Consider the following 20,041-nt stretch of genomic DNA (forward strand, 5'->3'; position numbering starts at 1 on the left):
AGCATAGGGCACAGTCCTTCTCACTTAAGGGTTTTACTAGGAATCTACAGGGCAACCAACTGGGAATAACAAAACAAGCAAAAACAACACGTTTAGGAAGTTAGAAAAAGCCCTAAGAGGTGGAATACTGAAAACGCAAATGTTTTAGAACTCCCATTCTCTTAAATCTCCGTGAACACTTCCCCTAGGTGCCATCAAAGCCTGTTGTTAAACAATAGTGCCATCTTCAGTGGGAGTCCCGTCTCTAGATTGGGAGGCTGTAAACGGATAATCCTTCAGAAGTCTGGCTGCTCAGTTAGCCCCTGCTGCACAGACTCCTGATCTCCTTCCACACCCGCTCTGCCCCTCCCCGTTCTCGCAGCACCTGAGGACGAGCGGACTGGCCGGGCCGGTCCCTCCTGCCACTCCAGGGATCCGGGGAAGGGCGTACGCGCCCTTAACGCAATCTCCCCGACTCGCCTCTGTTCGGCTCCACCCTGCCCCGCAGCCTCCAAACACACTTCCCCGCCGTAGCTCCGCCCCTTCTCCCTTAGCCCGTCCCTCTCTATTACGGGTTCTCGCTCAGCGCTCCTGGTGATTGTGGTTTTTCCGGGAGAGACCACGCTTCTACTCACGCTCTCCAACGGCTCCGCCTTCCCGCCGGAGCCTGACCCTTCCCAGCGTGCTCGGCGATTCCGGCGTGCGAGGCCCTCGGAGGGCAAGGCCCCAGGGCCTGGCTTAGGGACGCGAAAGGCAGGCTGGGAATTGTAGTTTGATAGCCCGCGAGGGGGGCTAGAGGCTGGCGGTAGGAGGGACTCGTTGTCCCAGCGTGCCCTGCGCCTCAGCCCGCGCGCTCGCAGTTTCTCGCTCTCGCCCGCCCTCCGCTCCCTAGCTTGCTCGCGCTTTTGCTCGCGCTCTCCTCGCGGATCGAAGGGACTGTGGCTACAGCCTGTGGCTGGGAAGGGCGACAGAGGCGGCGGTTCAGGAGAAACGAAGCTGCAGGGGTGGTGGTGGTGAGAAGATGTCGGGCGAAGACGAGCAGCAGGAGCAAACTATCGCCGAGGACCTGGTCGTGACCAAGTATAAGATGGGGGGCGACATTGCCAACCGTGAGTGCGGCCTCAGGGGTCCGGAGATCGAGGCTGGGAGGGAGGGGCAAGGGGGACGGTGTTGAGCTGGCCCCTGAGGGGCTGGAGCGGTGGGGTCATGCAGTGTGGGCTAGTGAGGGCCCCGCGCAGGTTTGCTGGAGGTGGCGTGGTGGGGAGGCTCCGTGTCACGCCTGGGACCTGAGAGGCTAGGCCTGGGCTGGAGTCTCTGGAGATGCGGGCGGGCGAGCGGGCGGCCGGGAGGGGCGGAGAGCTGGGCCTCCGGCCGGCTCCAGCCCTAGGTGGTTGGTAAGGAGGCGAGGCGTATCTCTTGCCCCTCACCCTTCAGGCCGGATCTCTGTCTCTGATTTTGGCAGCAACGAAGCCATCTCGAAAAGGAAGAGCCCCTCTATTTTGTAGCGGCTCTCCGCCGTCAGGAGCCTAGCCGGCACGTGTTGCCAGGTCCCCTGCGGATCGCCGGCTCTCTCCGCTGTGGTCCCTGACACCAGCTTCCCTACCACGTGCTTTGTTGTAGTTTTTCGTTCTTTACTTCAGCTCCTTCCTTGATGGGGGCCGCCTTCTACTCTTGGGCCAGCTCAGGGACCGTTGGAGGGCACCCCATAACTCTTGGAGATGTATCTCACTGTTCTCGAAGTTATTCATCACTACCTCCAATCTGCGCAGATGGCTTTAGTTAGTCGTCAAATTTGATTGTTCTCAAGGGTTTCACAACTTTAGGAGTGTTTTGAGGTCCTCCCCCCAACTAGGCAAACCTGTGAATAGTACTGTTAAAGGGGGGACTGATGTTAGAATCTCAGAATATTAGGACTGTGCTCTGACTTACTCAGTAGCTGCCCCTGCCACTCTGGACAGATGTCTCACTTTCTGACTTCTCTTTTTCCAATTTAAAACCCAGTTAGGGGGACAGAAAGTGCTTGTCTTTGGGCTTTTAAATGGTTTTGACAGTAAAGATAGGCATTTAGGATGCCTTTGATCCTATGGCTGAAAACCTGAGGTTTTCAGACTTCCAAAGAATCACCAAAACTTGGATCACAGAAATCAAATCTGAAGTCCAGGATGGGCCGCGGAGAGGGTATCCGGTGAACAAAACAATGCTTTATAACATAATGGACATGGAGTGGTTTGAATCAGAAAAAAAATTTTTTCCCTCTTGCAGTTTATAACTTCTGAGGCACTTGTGATTCCAGATACCAGTTTGAAACTCTTTTGGGTCACATACCTCTTTGAAACCTGCTAAAAGCAGAGCTTGCTGAAGCTCAGGGACCTTAGTTTAAGTCTCCTTGACTTGTTATTTGAAGAAATAAGTTTACATAAATTGGGATTACTAACATCTAATTGGGGTGTCTGGGAAGGGAAGAAGGTAGCATTTAACGGTGCATCAGCTTGGAGTCAGCAATTGCATGTCTATCTTCCTGTTGTCCCTGACGCCTATAAATTTCCTCCAGGCTGCTTTGCATGTATGTTGGATACCTTGGTGAGAACCCCCTTAAAGTTCATAATCCTGTCCTACCACACCACAGATACCATCTTTGAAAGTCTCCCTTGCCTAAGGAGACAGATGGTGCATACCCAGTTGTCACACTATATAAGGGAGGAAAGGGAGTGTTGGCTTTTTTATTTCAGGAAAGGAAGGTAGAGATTTCGAGATTATAGGGAGGTACATTGCAAGAGACAAAACTTATTCCCTCTTTCATCCTTTGAGCAATGGCACTAGGGAATATTAGAAACTCTAAGTCCAACTTCTAGGTGTTTCTTGGATGGTAACTTAGACAACACATGCAGGACTGATACGGGGTTCTGTTCCCAGGGGTACTTCGGTCTTTGGTGGAAGCATCCTGTTCAGGTGTGTCGGTACTGAGCCTGTGTGAGAAAGGTGATGCCATGATAATGGAAGAGACAGGGAAGATTTTCAAAAAAGAAAAAGAAATGAAGAAAGGTAAAAATAATCCCTCACGAATTTCCTAAGTTTGACCCTTATTCAGTCCTGTTTGTTTTATTGTAATGATGCAACCCCTACCCCAGCACTCGTTGAGATATTTGGAAATTTGGAATGGCAGGGGGGATTCAAGCAGTTTCCCACCCAATCCAAATTGATCAAACTTAAGCAAGACCCTGAAGAAAATCCACTCATCTTTCTGAGGGGCAACAGGGCTCCAAGAGAGTGAGCAAGGCAGTAAGGCTGATTGTCTCTTTACAGGTATTGCCTTTCCCACCAGCATTTCAGTAAATAACTGTGTATGTCACTTCTCCCCTTTGAAGAGCGACCAGGACTATATTCTCAAGGAAGGTGACTTGGTAAAAATGTAAGCTTAAACTATTTTAGAGCACTTGTCTTCTTCCTAAGCATTCACAGTAGTGCCAGTTGCTAATGCTGTACTCTGCTCTTGCCTTTCAGCGACCTTGGGGTCCATGTGGATGGCTTCATCGCTAATGTGGCTCACACTTTTGTGGTTGATGTAGCTCTGGTAGGTGGACCACTTTGAACGCTGTTCAGCCAGTGGGGAGTGGGGGAGGGCGCACTGCTGCTTGCTTCTTATCCCCAGCCCCACCACCACGCAAGTTTTGAGAGAGTATCTAGAGAAATGAAAGAGGAAAGGGTGTTTTCTCTCCTGACCACTGGCTGCGTAATGGACACAAACAGATATTAACTGAAAGACCAGCTGTGTTAAAGAGCTTTCCAGGAAGGCACTCACTGCATTTCCTTATCTACAGGGGACCCAAGTAACAGGGCGGAAAGCAGATGTCATTAAGGCAGCTCACCTTTGTGCTGAAGCTGCCCTACGCCTGGTCAAACCTGGAAACCAGGTAAGCTGTTGAGTCCAACTCCAAAGCTTGTTAGAGCCAAAGATGCATTAGGCATCTACAGCTATTCTATACTGAAAGAGAAGAGGCAGGAATTAAAGAGTAATACCAAAGAGCAGTTAAATCTGAGTGCCTACCTTAGATGGTATCGTGCTAGGTGTAAGGGGATATGTGGTCCCTTTCTCATGGAGCCTGTAGAGATCCTTTTTCATATTTTGGATGTGCATCTTTCCCCAAAATAATTTGAGATAGAGAGCTTACAATAAAACACAGATACCACAGTTTTAAAACTCAATTTTAGAAGCTTATAAAACAAAAACCATAATAGTACCAGTAAATTGGTGGCAAAGAGGCCAAAGCCCCTTGCAAGACAAAATTAGGAAGCCCAGGGATCATAAACTGCTCATGAATTCATACAATTTAGTGTGTTAGACTATTAATGGAGATTTTTCTCTAACGCTTAGATTTCAGAGACCTGTTCAATACTTAAAGCATCCTCTTTTTTTCTGTGCTCTCTTCTTTACACTTTTCATCAGTTTGTCCCCATTGTAACTTAATTGCATCATTTTTACTTAAACCTCTGTTGTAGGTTTCTTACAGTGGTATCTACTTCGTAGAGCTACCATAAAGCACTTTGAACAGTACTTGGCACATAGTAAGCCCTTGTGTCAGCTATTATTATTTTGCACGTTAATTATTTTTATTATTTATATACTGTGTCTTTTCATTATTTATATTGTGTCTTTTCACTGAAAGGTACTGTTAATATAGTGGCTGTTGTCTAGCTGTGACATTAGACTTTCTGAATTCTCACCCTGTTGCCACCCCATACTGATTTTAAATAACTTCAAGTTCAAATTTCCTCATCTGTAAAGTGGGGAAAATTAAATTGTGCCTTATTATCACATGGCTGTGAAGATTGAGATCATCCATGTAAAAAAGAGTTTCTATACCCTTTCAACAGGTTAGAATTCCAGGTATAATGGACTAAACACTATGGTCAGAAAACCTGGGTTTATACCAGGTTCTTTTGGTTAACTGGTTTAACCCTGGGCAAATCATGTAACCTTTCTGAGCCTCAGTTTCCTCCTCTAGATTGGGTTGTAGATCTGCACTATTCACCTTAGAGAATCATTATCTAAGTAGACCATCTTCGTGAAAGTGCTTTGTAAAATGGTATGCAAATGTTATTTCTAGGTTGTAGGGATGATAGGGCCTATGAAATGAAAAACCAATGCGAATCATTGCACTTGCTTGAGGATATTAGATCTCTCAGTTCTTTTTTTTTTTTTTTTTTTGTGGTACGCGGGCCTCTCACTGTTGTGGCCTCTCCCACTGCGGAGCACAGGCTCCGGACGTGCAGGCTCAACGGCCATGGCTCACGGGCCCAGCCGCTCCGCGGCATGTGGGATCTTCCTGGACCGGGGCACGAACCCGTGTCCCCTGCATTGGCAGGCGGACTCTCAACCAGTGCGCCACAAGGGAAGCCCTCTCAGTTCTTTTATGCTTCTTGTTCTCATGGTAGACAACTTACTAGCCCGTGTATCTTATCTTTTATTTGATCTTGTACTTCTAGAACACACAAGTGACAGAAGCCTGGAACAAAGTTGCCCACTCATTTAATTGCACACCAATAGAAGGTGAGACCTCAGATAGTAGGGTTGGGGGTCTAAGTATGAGTGGTTTTGCAGAATTAAGACTTTTGCTCCCTTGAGGATCCATCTTGGCTCTGACATAATCCAAGCCAAAAACCTCAGTGCCCTGTGTTTCCATAGCCAGGCACTTTGCTCTCATTACTTGGGTGGGTGGGTTGGAAACCTTTTGGGATTCTAGGTGAGTGGTACCATAGACTTTGTCCAATCTGCAGGTATGCTGTCACACCAATTGAAGCAGCATGTCATCGATGGAGAGAAAACCATTATCCAGAATCCCACAGACCAGCAGAAGTAGGTGCCCTGTATGCCACCCTGTACCTTCTGTCATACCAGACTAGTCATGAATTTATCCTTCCATACTCCAGGCTAATCTTTTTTTTTTTTTTTCAGGCTAATCTTATCTACTTTCTACTCTAAACTCCAGGAATTATTTATTGCTCTTTATGGTTCCCTTTCTGTTCCTTTTAGGAAGGACCATGAGAAAGTTGAATTTGAGGTACATGAAGTATATGCTGTGGATGTTCTCGTCAGCTCAGGAGAGGGCAAGGTGAGGAATGTTTACCAGAGCTAGCGGGGTGGGGGGGTGGTGCTGAGGGTGTGTTCCAAGAGCACCAGACCAAAATGTGATCTTTTTTAGGCCAAGGATGCAGGACAGAGAACCACCATTTACAAAAGAGACCCTTCTAAGCAGTATGGCCTGAAAATGAAAACTTCTCGTGCCTTCTTCAGTGAGGTTGAAAGGCGTTTTGATGCCATGCCTTTTACTTTAAGGTACTACTGCACTTACAAGCTCAGGGCTTGGAACCAGTCTGACCCATAGACCACACACCCAGGAGCACTCTTTTATTTATTTATTTATTTTTAATTTATTTTATTTATTTATTTTTGGCTGCGTTGGGTCTTCCTTGCACGCGTGCTTTCTCTAGTTGCGGCGAGCGGGGGCTACTCTTCGTTGCGCTGCGCGGGCCTCTCATTGCGGTGGCTTCTCTTGTTGCGGAGCACGGGCTGTAGTCACGTGGGCTTCAGTAGTTGTGGCTCGCGAGCTCTAGAGCGCAGGCTCAGTAGTTGTGGTGCCAGGACTTAGTTGCTCCGTGGCATGTGGGAACTTCCCGGCCCAGAGCTCGAACCCTTGTCCCCTGCATTGGCTGGCGGATTCTTAACCTCTGTGCCACCAGGGAAGCCCCCAGGAGCACTCTTCCTTCCCCCACCTTTCCCTCCCTCTCTCTCCTTTCCTGCCTAGACTTGTAGCTCCAGCCTGTGTGCATGCCTTCTCCCCTCTGCCATCTCCCTCTCATAGAAGGTAGTGTAAAAAAGCAATCCTACGCATGATTTCTGCCTGAGGGTAGGAGTTATTTAAAAACATGAGCAAAATGGTAAGACATGATAAGGAGATAAGGATACCTGAATTTGTCTCTCCCTCCCCAGAGCATTTGAAGATGAGAAGAAGGCCCGCATGGGTGTGGTGGAGTGCGCCAAACACGAACTGCTACAACCATTTAATGTTCTCTATGAGAAGGAGGGTGAGTTCTAAGAAGGGAGTTGTACTTTGGAGCCCCTGATTATGGTCCCCTCCTCCCTATAGCTCACAGAAAAGAGGATGGATGACAAGGGAACATTTTATCAAAATACTTTGTTTCTCTCATAGGTGAATTTGTTGCCCAGTTTAAATTTACAGTTTTGCTTATGCCCAATGGCCCCATGCGGATAACCAGTGGTCCCTTTGAGCCTGACCTTTATAAGTCTGAGATGGAGGTCCAGGATGCAGAGCTCAAGGTTAGTATGGGATGGAAAGGGGCGGGCACGTGGCACTTGTCTTGGGAGTGAGGAATAAGTGATGGGAAGGTCCTGAAGAGAGCTACAGTGCTGAGAGTAGCACTTGGTGTTTGCTCCACATTCCTCAAAATTTGTTTTCCTTCTTCTATATGTTCCAGGCCCTCCTCCAGAGTTCGGCAAGTCGGAAAACCCAGAAAAAGAAAAAAAAGAAGGTTCGTTACAGTCATCCCTCTCTGGCAGGGTGAACCTGATCCCTCTTTATTCCACCTTCCTGGGTCATGGTGGGTGTATAGATTTCTGTATGTCCTTATTTCTCCCCGTCTCAGCCCTGACCTAGAGAATTAGGATATTTTTGTCCTTGGTCCCCCAGACACTACCCTAAGTTGTTGGAAACTGACATGTCTTCTCCCTCTCCTTTCCATGAATGTAGGCCTCTAAGACTGCAGAGAATGCCACCAGTGGGGAAACTTTAGAAGAAAATGAAGCTGGGGACTGAGGTGGGTCCCATCTCCCCAGCTTGCCACTCCTGCCTCGTCCCCTTCCCACCACACCCCAGGCTCTGTGAAATGCAGTTCGTCTTCTCCACCCAGGACCACCAGCAGAGCGGGGTCTCCCTGTCCTCGTCCCAGTCCCCCAACCCAGCCCCCTTCCAACAACAACCAGCTCCAACTGACTCTGGTCTTGGGAGGCCAGGCTTCCCAGCCATCGAAGACTACTTTAAATAGAAAAGAGAAATTGAATAATAAAATCAGGAGTCAAAATCCATCGTCTTCAAGCCCCTCTTTCTAGCCTTTTTCTACTATTCTCTGCTTGGTCGAGGTTTATGACCCTACAACAGAACGGGGAAGAGGCTAAAGTAGCCGCCACCACTAAAAACTCAGCTGAAATTTTTTTATACCACTCCAGCGTCAGCATTTTCCCATCTGTTGGGGCTTGTTCCTCTCTCTTGTCCCACTCTCCCCAAGTATTTTATCAGGGCTCAAAATAGAGGAGCTATTCTTCAGACTGTTTTTCTTCACATGTGGCAGATTCCTTTTATGATCCAGGCTGTCTAGTCAGGCCCCTCCCATTTTTAGGAGCTGGAGCCTGCGTTTACCAAGGGATTCTCATCTATCAAATGGATCCTCATTTGTAAATCTTTGTAGTCAATTTTGTTCTGCAGGACATTTTTTTCCCCCTCCACAAGGCTGTAAAGAAGTAATCCATCTCAACCATGTCCATTTCTTTGGAGTCAGTGGGATTCCTCCCTTGCTCTATCTTAGAAACCTGAGTCGGAAGCTCCACTGTGGTTTTGTTCCCTGTATGAAATATTTTGACCTCCCTTTCTTGAAAGAAAGACCTGGAACCAGAGGAGCAGACTGATTGAAGAGACAAAACTCCTGGCTTTCTGAAGCTGTGGACTTGGATGAATTGCTAGGGGTTTGGAGAGAAAGTTGACGAATTTCAGTACCTCTGGCATGCTGTCCCAGGGAACTAGGGCTCCCGCTAACTTACAAGGTTTTTAAACACATTGAAAATGACATGGCGTTAAAATAAATTTGGATTTGCTCATAATCATGTGTCTTTGTTTGCTGCTCTTACTTGATGGCGGTGGGAGAGTGAGTTGAAGTGGTGATCATTTGGAACCTGTTTTGTTTTGTTTTGTTTTGTTTTGTTTGGCATGCAGAATCTTAGTTCCCCAACCAGGGATTGAACCCATACGGAATCTTAACCACTGGACTGCCAGGGAAGTCCCTGGAACCAGTTTTCTATAGCCATATTTTACCTTTCTAAAACAAGGAATACCTTGAGTTGGGGGGACATAAATCCTGGGTTCTCTGAAAAGAGTACGTTTTCTATGGGAGTTTGTGATTTAGTTTTCTGACGTAAAAACATAAACCTTGCTGCCGACACTGTTCGGGACATTAATGTTTACTGCAAAAAGTAAGAACACTGTATGCAAGTGATTATCTTGATTTAGGAAGCCAGGAAGAATGCATTTAGTGTTATGCAATTTTTCAGGGCCAGCCTGAGATTGGATGGGTAATTTGTATTAGAGCTGCTTCCGCATGAGGCATTGCTGACCTGAAGATACTATGCTGAGTGAAACTGAACACATCCCTTCATGAGAACTTACAGAGAGTGGGCAATCAACAGGTGAGATCCCAGTGGATTTGATATAAAAACAATCCTGGGTTTTTTTGTTTTCAAACACATTACCTTCTGCTGGTGACAATACTAGAACCGCTTAGGCACTTGGAACAAGGGCCCTAAATTTAGAAACCTTGTTTTTCCAGAGCTAAAAAGTGAAATTTTATAAAGGGAAACCACTAAAAAGGGATTATAACAAGCCGTACCGTATCTTACAGTGAATAAGGTGAAGTCTGTATGATGAAGAGTTCTCTTTCATCCATAACTGTAGCCAAATCTTTGGGTGTCTTTTCCGGGTACTTCTGACCTAACCATACCGTGAGACTGGGAAGTTGTCTTGCCACCAAATACCATTCTTGCCCTAAAGAAACGTGTAGCTCATCTTGCTTCCCCTCTGTCCATTGATTTGATCTTCACCCTATGCAGAAGGAGAATCACTTAAGTATTTTCTGAACAAGATGCATCGTGGCCAGGAATATAGTGATAATCTGCCTCAGGCATTGTAGAGAAAGACCGGACTTGGCTAGGAAAAGAGTTTATCTTCGATAGTTACAAAGTTCTCTGTAGTATGACAGCTTTCTCGACTCCTCACTTTACATCCTTTCAATGTTCTGAAATCTTAGGACCTTTGTAAGTTCCAAGATCGAATCTCCCTGCAGCAATTTAGTTTAGAAAATAAGGTAAACCAGTAAAACAAATCAGGAGTTTTTGTTCAATCTGCACCTATCCATAGTAAAATGGAGGATATCGCCAACAAACTGCAACTCCCATGAAGCAATGAGAGGGAAGGTGGAAGTAGCTGCCCTTTGCTCGTTTGCACCTCTAGGTCTCTTATTGGAAATATGTGCTCATATTTAAATAATACAGTATCCTCATAATAAAACTGGGGAAAGGGGAATTTTGTAACTCAAACTCAAAATACTGTTTTCCAACAGAACTTTCCTAATTCAATCACTTCTCAGATACCTAAGGCCGAAACCCATTGTTACTCCCCTCGGGCAGCCCCGCCCCTAGGGGCAGGGCGAGACAGCGGAAATGACGACAATGAGCGTTCCATTAAATATCCGTAGGCGGGCCTCTAGCCCTCTCTCGGCCTTAGCGCCATCTTCGGAGGTGGGTGTCTGTGCTGCTGTGTTCGGTTTCCGAGTACAATCCACTAACATCTGATCTCTGCAGTTACCATCGTTATAGCAAACTAACTGCAGACTTTTTTTCTTTCCCCGTAGAAACCTCCGCGCCATGAGAGCGAAGGTAAGCAGTCCCTGGCAGTGATCTGAGGCTGTTAAGAATTGGCGATTGTGGGGGTAGACCTTGGCAAGGGAAGTCCGCCATCGTTCCGGGATCGCTGGGTTCTCAAGGGTGCCCAAGATATGTTGGGAGAGGAAGGATAGTTTGGGGAGAAGCAAAGGAAGTGGTGGGTAAGTGCTGTGGTGAGAGAGGCTGGGAGTGCGAGAGAGGGCGGGAGTAGAAGAGCGCATGCGGGATTCGGGGTTTTACGTCTGGGATCCGGGTGGGAGTCCAAATTGTTGATGTGGTTACTCATATAATGCTCTTCATATCCCTGCCTAAACTTGTTACTAAAACTAATGATACCTTGTTTTATTGTCTGCCTCTGGTTATGATCGGTTGCCAGTGGAGGAAGAAGCGAATGCGCAGGTATGCTGAGACATTTCCAGTACAGGAGGGGGGAAGTGGAGCGCGCCTTGGATAAAACTTGGGAGGAACATTTGGTTTAGAAATCTAAAACAACTTTAGGTGAAAAACGTTATGAGCATTGACTGGCCAAAGCCGGGAGTTGGGACACAAGACGGTAGCATCGTATTGTTGATTTTACCCCTCCCTTGTATTGTCTAGATGTAAAATGGGAGGGAAAGACTGAGCTCGGGTTTGTGGGCAGGAGGTGTATACTTATGTCTGGTTTTCAGGCTGAAGCGCAAAAGAAGAAAGATGAGGCAGAGGTCCAAGTAAACTTGTACACCCATGGAAGCCACAGGAGCAGAAACACGGGAAGCCAGAGGCCAGGGACGCTGGTACAAATTGTTGGACTGCTTGCCTACTGTCTAGAATTTGTCTCAGTGGATCTGGAACATCGATGGCCATTCTGATCGCCTCGACCGCCTTTGAGAGACCCACTTTGCTCGTATCGAAACGGCCCCTTTTGGCCCTTTGCCCTGGACCTTTTGACATACTGGACTAGTTCTATTCTCAGTTGTGGCTGAATGTAACATGTAACAATAAATCATATCTTTTGCTGTCTTAGCTGAAGAAAAAAATTCGTCTTGTGTGTTATGTGATTTTTATGGTTCATTGGCTGGGGATTCTGTACCAGTACAGTCGACCTCTCTACCCCGTGATGTAGAGGAAGTCAAGCAAGCTCCTTAGGCTGCAAGTCGGGTGTGGGGGTTCTGGCCCTCGGAGCTGCTGGAGCATTGGGTGCCCTTTACTTCCTGGAAAGGGTGTTACACACGTCAGGGAGAGTGTTCAAGCTGATCTCGCGGGCACAGGGGCAAAATGTGGTTCCCCTCCTCCCTTGTCTAGGCCTGCATTACAAAGTCGTTTTGGGGGCTCTTGGCTGTTGGGTCAGGTTGCCATGGTGACACGCAAAGCTTGCTGGGAACTTCCTGCGGCTTGTCGCGCAAGTACTTCGCACACCATAGAGTGTGGTTCCGGGTCTGGTGGCTAGAGTGTCATTTCTTCCGCAGGAAGCGGAAGGGCGATAGGGTAGGCGGCTCTTTGTCGAAGCTAGAGGACCGGCAGGCGGCAGCAGCAACTACGGCGGCGGCGGCAGGTGAGGGAGGCGGGAGACTTAGGTGGAGGCCGCGCCCGGAGGGGAGGAGTCGGGGCCGGCCCAGCGGCTGGGCTCGGCCGGGCTACACAAGGCCCCCCAGGACCGACTTGGCTCGTCCTCACGTATCAGGGCCGAATCCCTTTTCTGACTGACCCCGCTTCGCGACCAAACGCCAGCTCTGTGACGTCACAGCCCTGCCCATCCCCTCTGCTTGATGTCACCTGGAGTCCCCTTCCCCGCTTCACTAAGTGCTCCGTTTAGTGTCCTATTCACCTGGTCCCCGGCTGAGCTCCGGCGGCACTTAACAGAACCTGCCAGGCTAGAGACATGCTGCGGTAAACTCCTAGGACTTTTTTCGCAAACTCTGGGGTGTTGAGAAGCGTCACAGTCACCGCCCTCAAGTCTAATCCGCCATCCCATTGCACTGTCAGTCGCTGCCCTTGCACGGCTCCCTGTTCGGAGTTCCTAACCCCAACCCTAGGCCGGGCTTTGATCCCCACATCCTCCTTCACCTTGAGACGGGGTGCCCCTCACGCTTTGTTCACTTAGGGCTGGTTTTCCAACCCGTCCTCCTAGGCTCTCCAAATTAGTTCTGTTCCTTAGTACTTTCTTCTTACTGGCAGCTTCTCCCTTTGACAGGGGAAGTTCAATTTGAATCCTAAGGAAATCTTGACGTGCCCAGAGCTCTTGCCATTTTGTCAGACTTCATTCTTATAACAACCACCCCGTAGTTCTCCATTCTTACCCCTTCTCACACCCAAGTCTCTGTTTTTCTCCTGTTCAGAACCCAGCAGTGATGTGGAGGTGGAGACCCACAGGAGCCCCGGACTTCACCTGAGCTACCTCAGGTATCAAACAATCCTGGGAAAGTTGGGTGGGGAGGAATATCAGATATGATTATCAAATTCTGGTGGGACTTGTAACACGGGTCAGGCTTGGATAGATGCCATTTATTTTTCACCAGGTCATTTCCCTTTTAGTGAAAATTTGTGTCTTCTCTTTTCCCACTCTTTTTTGCTTGATTGTTTCTGTCTTTCTGAGACTACCTCCCTTTGGAGGAAGATGACCCCTCTTTTACAGATTTTCTTGCAACTCTGGCCTGTGACCTAGTCGGTTCATTTTAGGGTTCATTTTGTCTTGAAGGCAAAGTCAAGGCAATGGACCGGGTGGTTGGGGGCGGTCAAGGCCAAAGAAATTGGAAAGATTCCCTTATACTCAAGGGGAAACAATATAAAGGTTTCCTATTTGAACAGCAGGGGGAGCCTGAAAAGGCTAGGAAAGGCTTAGGAGGTCAGACACGTGGTAGCAGGGACTCCTAGTCTTGTTGGCTGTGGGGAGAGGACAGCGCTAGAACCAGGGCAGTGGACTGACGTTCTTGAGCTCTTTTGGGAAAGAGGAGACTTTAAAAGCTTTTATAGAGTCTGTAAGTAAAGAGCATCTTTATAGGGCAAGGAATGGTGTGGTTTGATGTCAGTGGGATCTTCCGATGGAGGGATAGGAGGGGTATAGAATGGGGAAAGAAAGGTCACTTGTTCCTGTGAAAGTAACTCCTTCCTATTGCCTTGATCTTGCCACAAATGGTTTTGTCCTTTTGAGGTCTATAAGTAGAGATTCCAGCTGTAGAACTCTTCCCCTGAAATGGAGGGGGAGGGGGCTGACCACCCTAGAGTTGAGAATAATGGTAATATGGGAGAGAATACTAAAAAATGACAGGTTTAGGTATTGCCCTAAAGCTGGTGATACCAGTCTTTTTACTCAGGATTTCGTGGGGTCTAGAGATCTGATAACTTCACAGAGTCCTCACCTGAGATCCCATGGAAGAGGGGGTCAGGGAAGTAATGTCACCAGTACTCCATTATCCACGGCCCTTAGTAGCTCAGAGCTTATCTTAGCCACTGTTCTCAGTCTCCTCTTAGCCTAATGAGACACCAACAGCAGTCTTAATTTTGATTCCACAACTTTAATAAGGTCAGTTCAGAAGGGGAAATAAAATCCAACACTGTTCTCTCCCTGCTCCCTCCTTGGCATATCACCATTAGTGAGATGAGGTAGCTTCACCCCAGCTCCCTCCCTCCGACAGCCAGGCAAGTGTGAATCATTCTGACCTAGACCAGGTGCACAGGGCCTGGGCAAGACTTCTGACAAGCCAGCCAGTCCAGGCAGAATTCTCATCTGTTAGATTCTCCATCTCCAGAGCCATTATGCCTCTGGCCTGCCTCTTGCTGGACTGCCTGCCGTACAGTCAGCAAGAGTTTGGCCTCACTGGAGGACTCCTGTTTGACACAGCTCTCCTCTTTCCTAGCAGTCACCAAGGGTGGCAAGAAAAGGAAGAAAGCCCTGAGTTGGGGGGGACCAGGATGCCTGACCGGGACAGCTATGCCAACGGCACTGGGAGCAGCGGTGGAGGCCCTGGAGGCGGTGGCAGCGAGGAGGCCAGTGGGACAGGGGCAGGCAGTGGCGGGGCCAGCTCAGATGCTATCTGTAGAGACTTCCTGAGGAATGTGTGCAAGCGAGGCAAGCGTTGCCGCTATCGCCATCCGGACATGAGTGAGGTGTCCAACTTGGGGGTGAGCAAAAACGAGTTCATCTTCTGCCATGACTTCCAGAACAAGGAGTGTAGCCGCCCAAACTGCCGATTCATCCATGGCTCCAAGGAGGATGAGGATGGCTATAAGAAGACAGGAGAACTGCCCCCTCGGCTGAGGCAGAAAGTGGCAGCCGGCCTGGGCCTTTCACCAGCTGACCTACCGAATGGGAAGGAGGAGGTCCCTATCTGCCGTGACTTTCTCAAGGGTGATTGCCAGAGAGGCGCCAAGTGCAAGTTCCGTCACCTGCAGCGGGATTTTGAGTTTGATGCCCGAGGTGGAGGAGGTGCTGGTGGTGGGGGCTCAACAGGCCCAGTTCCCCCAGGACGACGTCATGACCTCTATGATATCTACGACCTCCCTGACAGGGGCTTTGAGGACCATGAGCCAGGCCCCAAGCGCCGGCGAGGTGGATGCTGCCCCCCAGATGGCCCCCATTTTGAATCATATGAATACAGCCTGGCTCCACCCCGAGGGGTGGAGTGCAGGCTACTAGAGGAAGAGAATGCCATGCTCAGGAAGCGGGTAGAGGAGCTAAAGAAGCAGGTCAGCAACCTTCTGGCCACCAACGAGGTACTGCTGGAACAAAATGCCCAGTTCCGCAATCAGGCTAAGGTCATGACCCTGAGCTCCACTGCACCAGCAACTGAGCAGACTCTGGCCCCCACCGTGGGCACTGTCGCCACTTTTAACCATGGCATCGCCCAGACTCACACTACTCTCAGCAGCCAGGCTCTACAGCCTCGCCCCGTGTCCCAGCAAGAACTGGTGGCCCCTGCGGGAGCTCCAGCTGCTCCCCCAGCTAATGCTGCACCGCCTGCTGCTCCACCACCCCCACCCCCACACTTGAACCCAGAGATCACGCCACTGTCGGCTGCTCTGGCTCAAACAATTGCCCAGGGAATGGCACCCCCACCTGTCTCCATGGCTCCTGTGGCTGTATCTGTGGCTCCTGTGGCTGTATCGATGGCCCAACCCTTGGCAGGAATCACAATGAGCCACACCACCACTCCCATGGTGACTTACCCCATCGCCTCCCAGAGCATGCGTATCACAGCCATGCCACACTGATGGGGCTAATGGACATTCCCCTGGTATAGCCTCCCAGGGCTGGGGTCGAGGGGCCCTTACCTACCCACTCGCCTAGCCCTCCCAGGCCCTGTCCAAAGGGCTCACTCATGAACTAGGACAAGAGACTACAGGAGTTTGCTTCTGAGCAGGGGTTGGGTTGGTGTGTTTTCTCTCACCTCCCTTTTATGAGGGTCCTCTTGTCCATCTTCCAGCCTCACAGAGGGGGCTTGCATAGGAATGCAGACTGAAGCCAGCAGAGGAAGGACTGACTGAGGGGTTGTGTGTTCTCTGATGGGAATTTGGGGGACATCGTTGGTCTTGTCCTCTCTTCTGCACAGCACAGGTTCCAGCACTGGCTTTGGAAGAAAAAAATACCCTGCCCAGAGGGGAAGCCAGGAAAGATTGGGAAGTGGGTGGCCAGGAGAGAAGGCCTGATAGGAGCCTTCAGACAATTTGGGGCCTAGCTGAGTTGGACAATACAGGAACTGCTCCTGGGCCCATGGGAAGGCGGGGACCATAGTACTCCAGCCCAAAGACTAGGGGAGCATTCATTACCTTGGCTTGGCCTGGACATCCATAGGGCAGGGCCCACCACGTTCCAAAGAAATAAAAAAAATATATTTTTAACAAATGGAGGCAGTGAAAACTTGCTTAGATATTCTGTGTGGAAGATGGGAGCAGTAAATTGATCTCCTGCCAAAATGAAATAAAGACCCCACTCTCACATAGTGGTAAGGATGGATGGAGGCCAGTGAAGAAGGGTAGGGACCCAGAACAAGATCAGATGGGGCTTTGGGGAAGGTATGTTGTGAGGTAAAAACATTGGAGCCACCTAGTCTTGTTTAAAAATAGTCCCATCTGTTTTGGTTTCTATCTGCAGGAACTATTCACAGGTTGCCTTAGTAACCAGGGCTCCTAGGGTCATTTAGGGGGCAGGTACTAAGAAGGGTGGATGTGCTGGGACATGGGAATGGGATATGTATCGACAGATCCTTCCCTTATTCAAACAGAGCAGGGCAGGTGGCAGTTGCTCTCTGAGTTGACAGCAGTTGATGTAACTCCTACCCCATCCCTTCCTCAGTCACCAGTGCCTTAAGCCTTCAAGGCTTAAGAGGTGCTGGGGAAAGGAGAGTTCTTCTGGGGACACAAGCCTCAGGGTTCGTCCCTTTCTTCCCTCTGCCTCCACATAGAACCACAGAGGTTTTAAATCCAATTAAGAGTCAGTAAGGCCAAGGGTCTCAGTAGCCAAACCTCAGTTCCTCCTCAGCTCATGGCTGATGGAGGGGAAACAACTCAAGTGTCTAGTCTATGGGACAGTGGATTTGGGGGTAGAGAGAGTGATCCTGGTTTGTTCTTTCCCCATGATATCTGCTGCTACCTCTTGCTCTCTTGTCTGGTTGATCACTCAGGTTACACCTGGGGTTGGAGATGGTGGGCTAGGTTAAGGCCAGTCATTTAAAAAAAAGGGGGGGGGGCGGCGCTGCAGCACGAAAGACTAAAAATGGGCAAATACTGAAATATTGTTTGTGGATTCTAAAAACCACATATTGATAAGCCTGATGTTGATTTTCTGGCACAATTCTGGTTTATTAAAAGAGATGGTTTATGAGCATTTAGACAAATGTGATCATAGATATCAACATGAATTCATCCTAGCCAAACCCTGACAAGCTAACTTTATTATTTTTTTGCCAAGTATCTCTAAAGAGATAGATTTGGGAAACTGTAGATGTCGTATGTACTTTATTAACGTGCTCCAGCTAAAGACCACCAGGAATACACCTGCAATTGAACAAGTTGGGTTTAATGCTCATTGCAGTGATGGAGAGAGGATGCCATTTGGAACCACGGTGTGTCTTGCAAGAGGGTGTTAGGAAGGACCCTACAGGACTTGAACTTCATTAAGTGAGTCGGGGGAAGGTTCAAGGAAGTGGAACTTCACTCTAAATTGAGTGCTGTCAGGGAAGCAGGGAAAATTTTATAATTGCATATCTTTATCTTCTCTAGAAAAAGGGCAGACTAAAGTGAAGCTGAAGCTGCATTAGCTGGGAGAGGGGGATGTTTGGTGTTTTGTGGTTTGCACACTGACCTTGTCTAGTGCTTAAACAAAATTGTGAAGTGATCTTGTTTTTTGCCTCACTTCATCACAGTCACTGAGTAGTCTTGTCTGATATTGGTGTTTTGTGAGATTGTGTCCAACAGTACCTGTGAGCCCAGGTCAGATCCTAATAATTCCAAAGCCTAGCTGTGTCAGGCCAGCTCCCAGATGTCAGGAACTGCTTTCCTCTTTCTCACCTGCTAAGTCATTGCAGATAAGAGAATAATTATGGGTCAGTTAACAGTAGAGTTTGATGGAATCAAAACTGAACATTTGTGCCTAGTAAATGTTGACTAGCACATTCATGTTAGAGAAATCCCTAGTCTCTAGTGATATACCCAAGGGCTATGGTTTTTTTTTTTAATTGTATAAAAATATGAAAAGCCCAGTTACCAACAGTAACACAAGGAAACACTAAGTAATATGGAAAGTGTCTGTAACTTGTATTGACTAAATTAATACAAAGGGTCAATTTGGACTGACCGACCTTCCCTCTAAAAATTGCTTGAGCCTATCTGAGAAACAAATGCAGAGATCTATATTAGCAATAATTCATGTGAGAACAACATGGGACTTCCAATTGGCTGCAAAAAATTAAAATCTTATTCTTCATAATATGTCAGTTAATAAATATCAAGAGGCTGCTATGTTCTAGGTACCTTTCTAGAAACTCCATAAGGGTAAAAGAACCATAGTGCTGCATTGTAAATATAGTAGTTCTACCACGTCTATCTGAGTGGAACCAGTTCTAAAGTATTGTGTGTTCTTCTAAATAGTTTTTGCAGAGGGCCATTGGCAAACCAGTGGGGTATCTGAAAAAAACTGGCAAGAGAAGACTGAGGGTTGACCAAATAGATGTCTTCAGATATATGAAGGGCTACCTTATGGAGAAAAAGGTCCTGTGTTGCTGCATAGGAAATAAGCAGAGAGTTCTAGAAAAATTGCTAACATGTGAGTACTTAATATAAACCAAGGTACTGTGTTAGGCACTTTACATGCAATATTTCACTGACACAATGGGCATTATTATTATACTTGTTTTGCAGAGGAGAAAGACTTAAAGAGGGTAATCAACCCAAGTCTCCACAACTAGTAAGGAATGGAACTAGGAATCTCTTCAGGCAGTCTGACTCCAGACTTGGCATAAGAAAGTTCTAATGATAGCCATCCAGCAATGGGACCACTACTTTCCAGTAACTTACAAGGAATAATACAGAGGAAGTTTCCTCAAATCCCGTTGCCCCTTCCATCTTGGAGAGTAGGCTGGGACCAGATTACCACATCCAACCCTGGGAGGCAGCTGTAGTTTACATATAAATGCAGATTGCAAAACCAGGAAGTCTAAGTGCTCTCCTTGCTTAGACACTTCCTCTAACAAATGGCCATCCTTTTTCGTGTGACCCACTTACTGCTTATCACCACCAGGTGGCACCTGGGCAGCAGAATTGTCAATGGGCGGGGACCCATCTTGTTTACTTGTTCCAGTGCCTTGCAGCTGCTGATTCTGTGGCTCCTGGGCCCCAGCTGGGAAGAGACCTTCCTGGGGATGAGCTTTTGTCCTCCATACACTGTCTTCAGTAGGAGGATCTGATGATCTAGATAGGATGAGAAAGGGGAAAAGTTTGAAAAGGAACTTCCATAGGTCACCCTCTTCATCCCCCAGCCTAAGGGATCCCTTCCCCTACTCCAGTGTTTGGCAAATTTCAGTTTATAGGGAGGTTTCCTTCTGAGGATGTTCATCCATTTTCCTGCTATAGTTCTGGTTCATCAAGTTGGTGGGCACTCACCTCCTCCAAACTCCTTGAGCTCCTTTTTTACCTGCTCATCTTTGAGAATACAGAGAACATAGGAGGCAGATGGAAAACTGTTCCTTACACAGTTCTGCAAACTGAAAGAAGCAGTTTAGATACTGTTTCAGAGAAGTAGAGAAAGGGAAGTGAGAAAATTTAAGATTAAGGGAGGGAGGGATAAGTTTTAAACAGCTTTGATGAAACATAGCCTGATGAAATCTATGTCCTGCAGAGCCAGATAAAATTTAACAGCTGTAAACCAAA

The 20,041-nt window shown here is 47.9% G+C and overlaps 2 protein-coding genes and 1 long non-coding RNA gene across 9 annotated transcripts; 2 read left to right on the plus strand and 1 right to left on the minus strand.

Annotated features, from left to right (window-relative positions):
- The first annotated feature begins 644 nt into the window (after window positions 1-644).
- On the plus strand, window positions 645-8,869 carry PA2G4 (proliferation-associated 2G4). 4 transcript variants are annotated; one of them, XM_049694485.1, is made up of 14 exons: window positions 645-1,088; window positions 2,893-3,021; window positions 3,283-3,388; window positions 3,481-3,550; window positions 3,798-3,890; window positions 5,464-5,527; window positions 5,755-5,833; window positions 6,011-6,089; window positions 6,180-6,313; window positions 6,968-7,062; window positions 7,188-7,315; window positions 7,474-7,537; window positions 7,755-7,812; window positions 8,649-8,869. In XM_049694485.1, exons 1-13 carry the CDS (start codon window positions 1,001-1,003, stop codon window positions 7,796-7,798), a joined length of 1,173 nt encoding a protein of 390 aa, XP_049550442.1. In that variant the 5' UTR covers window positions 645-1,000; the 3' UTR covers window positions 7,799-7,812; window positions 8,649-8,869. The 4 variants fall into 4 exon arrangements, with proteins under 4 accessions (XP_049550442.1, XP_049550443.1, XP_033291949.1 ...); XM_049694486.1 differs by having other exon boundaries at window positions 8,653-8,869; XM_033436058.2 differs by having other exon boundaries at window positions 649-1,088; window positions 7,474-7,527; window positions 7,746-7,812.
- Window positions 8,415-10,168, minus strand: LOC125960467 (uncharacterized). The gene is made up of 2 exons (XR_007470136.1): window positions 9,999-10,168; window positions 8,415-9,863 (listed from the first exon to the last, which is right to left on the minus strand). It is a non-coding gene; the product is annotated as an uncharacterized LOC125960467 (long non-coding RNA).
- Window positions 10,169-10,532: 364 nt separating this feature from the next.
- ZC3H10 (zinc finger CCCH-type containing 10) lies at window positions 10,533-16,520 on the plus strand. 4 transcript variants are annotated; one of them, XM_012534627.3, is made up of 5 exons: window positions 10,533-10,696; window positions 11,079-11,101; window positions 11,371-12,233; window positions 13,018-13,081; window positions 14,536-16,520. In XM_012534627.3, the coding sequence occupies exon 5, from the start codon at window positions 14,591-14,593 to the stop codon at window positions 15,887-15,889; it is 1,299 nt and encodes a 432-aa protein (XP_012390081.1). In that variant the 5' UTR covers window positions 10,533-10,696; window positions 11,079-11,101; window positions 11,371-12,233; window positions 13,018-13,081; window positions 14,536-14,590; the 3' UTR covers window positions 15,890-16,520. The 4 variants fall into 4 exon arrangements, with proteins under 4 accessions (XP_012390081.1, XP_033291946.1, XP_033291944.1 ...); XM_033436055.2 differs by having other exon boundaries at window positions 14,539-16,520; XM_033436053.2 differs by lacking the exons at window positions 10,533-10,696; window positions 11,079-11,101; window positions 11,371-12,233 and adding an exon at window positions 12,263-12,568.
- Window positions 16,521-20,041: the final 3,521 nt, after the last annotated feature.

Source organism: Orcinus orca, chromosome 11, assembly GCF_937001465.1.
Source record: "Orcinus orca chromosome 11, mOrcOrc1.1, whole genome shotgun sequence".
Lineage (NCBI taxonomy): Eukaryota > Metazoa > Chordata > Mammalia > Artiodactyla > Delphinidae > Orcinus > Orcinus orca.

Coding starts and splice junctions, on each gene's coding strand:
- ZC3H10 (XM_033436053.2), top strand. CDS start 12,448: ATGTCACCTGGAGTCCCCTTCCCCGCTTCACTAAGTGCTCCGTTTAGT. Junction 12,569..13,017: donor CAGGCTAGAGACATGCTGCG/GTAAACTCCTAG, acceptor TCTCCTGTTCAG/AACCCAGCAGTGATGTGGAG. Junction 13,082..14,535: donor CTTCACCTGAGCTACCTCAG/GTATCAAACAAT, acceptor CCTCTTTCCTAG/CAGTCACCAAGGGTGGCAAG.
- PA2G4 (XM_033436058.2), top strand. CDS start 1,001: ATGTCGGGCGAAGACGAGCAGCAGGAGCAAACTATCGCCGAGGACCTG. Junction 1,089..2,892: donor GGGGGGCGACATTGCCAACC/GTGAGTGCGGCC, acceptor TTCTGTTCCCAG/GGGTACTTCGGTCTTTGGTG. Junction 6,090..6,179: donor TCAGCTCAGGAGAGGGCAAG/GTGAGGAATGTT, acceptor GATCTTTTTTAG/GCCAAGGATGCAGGACAGAG.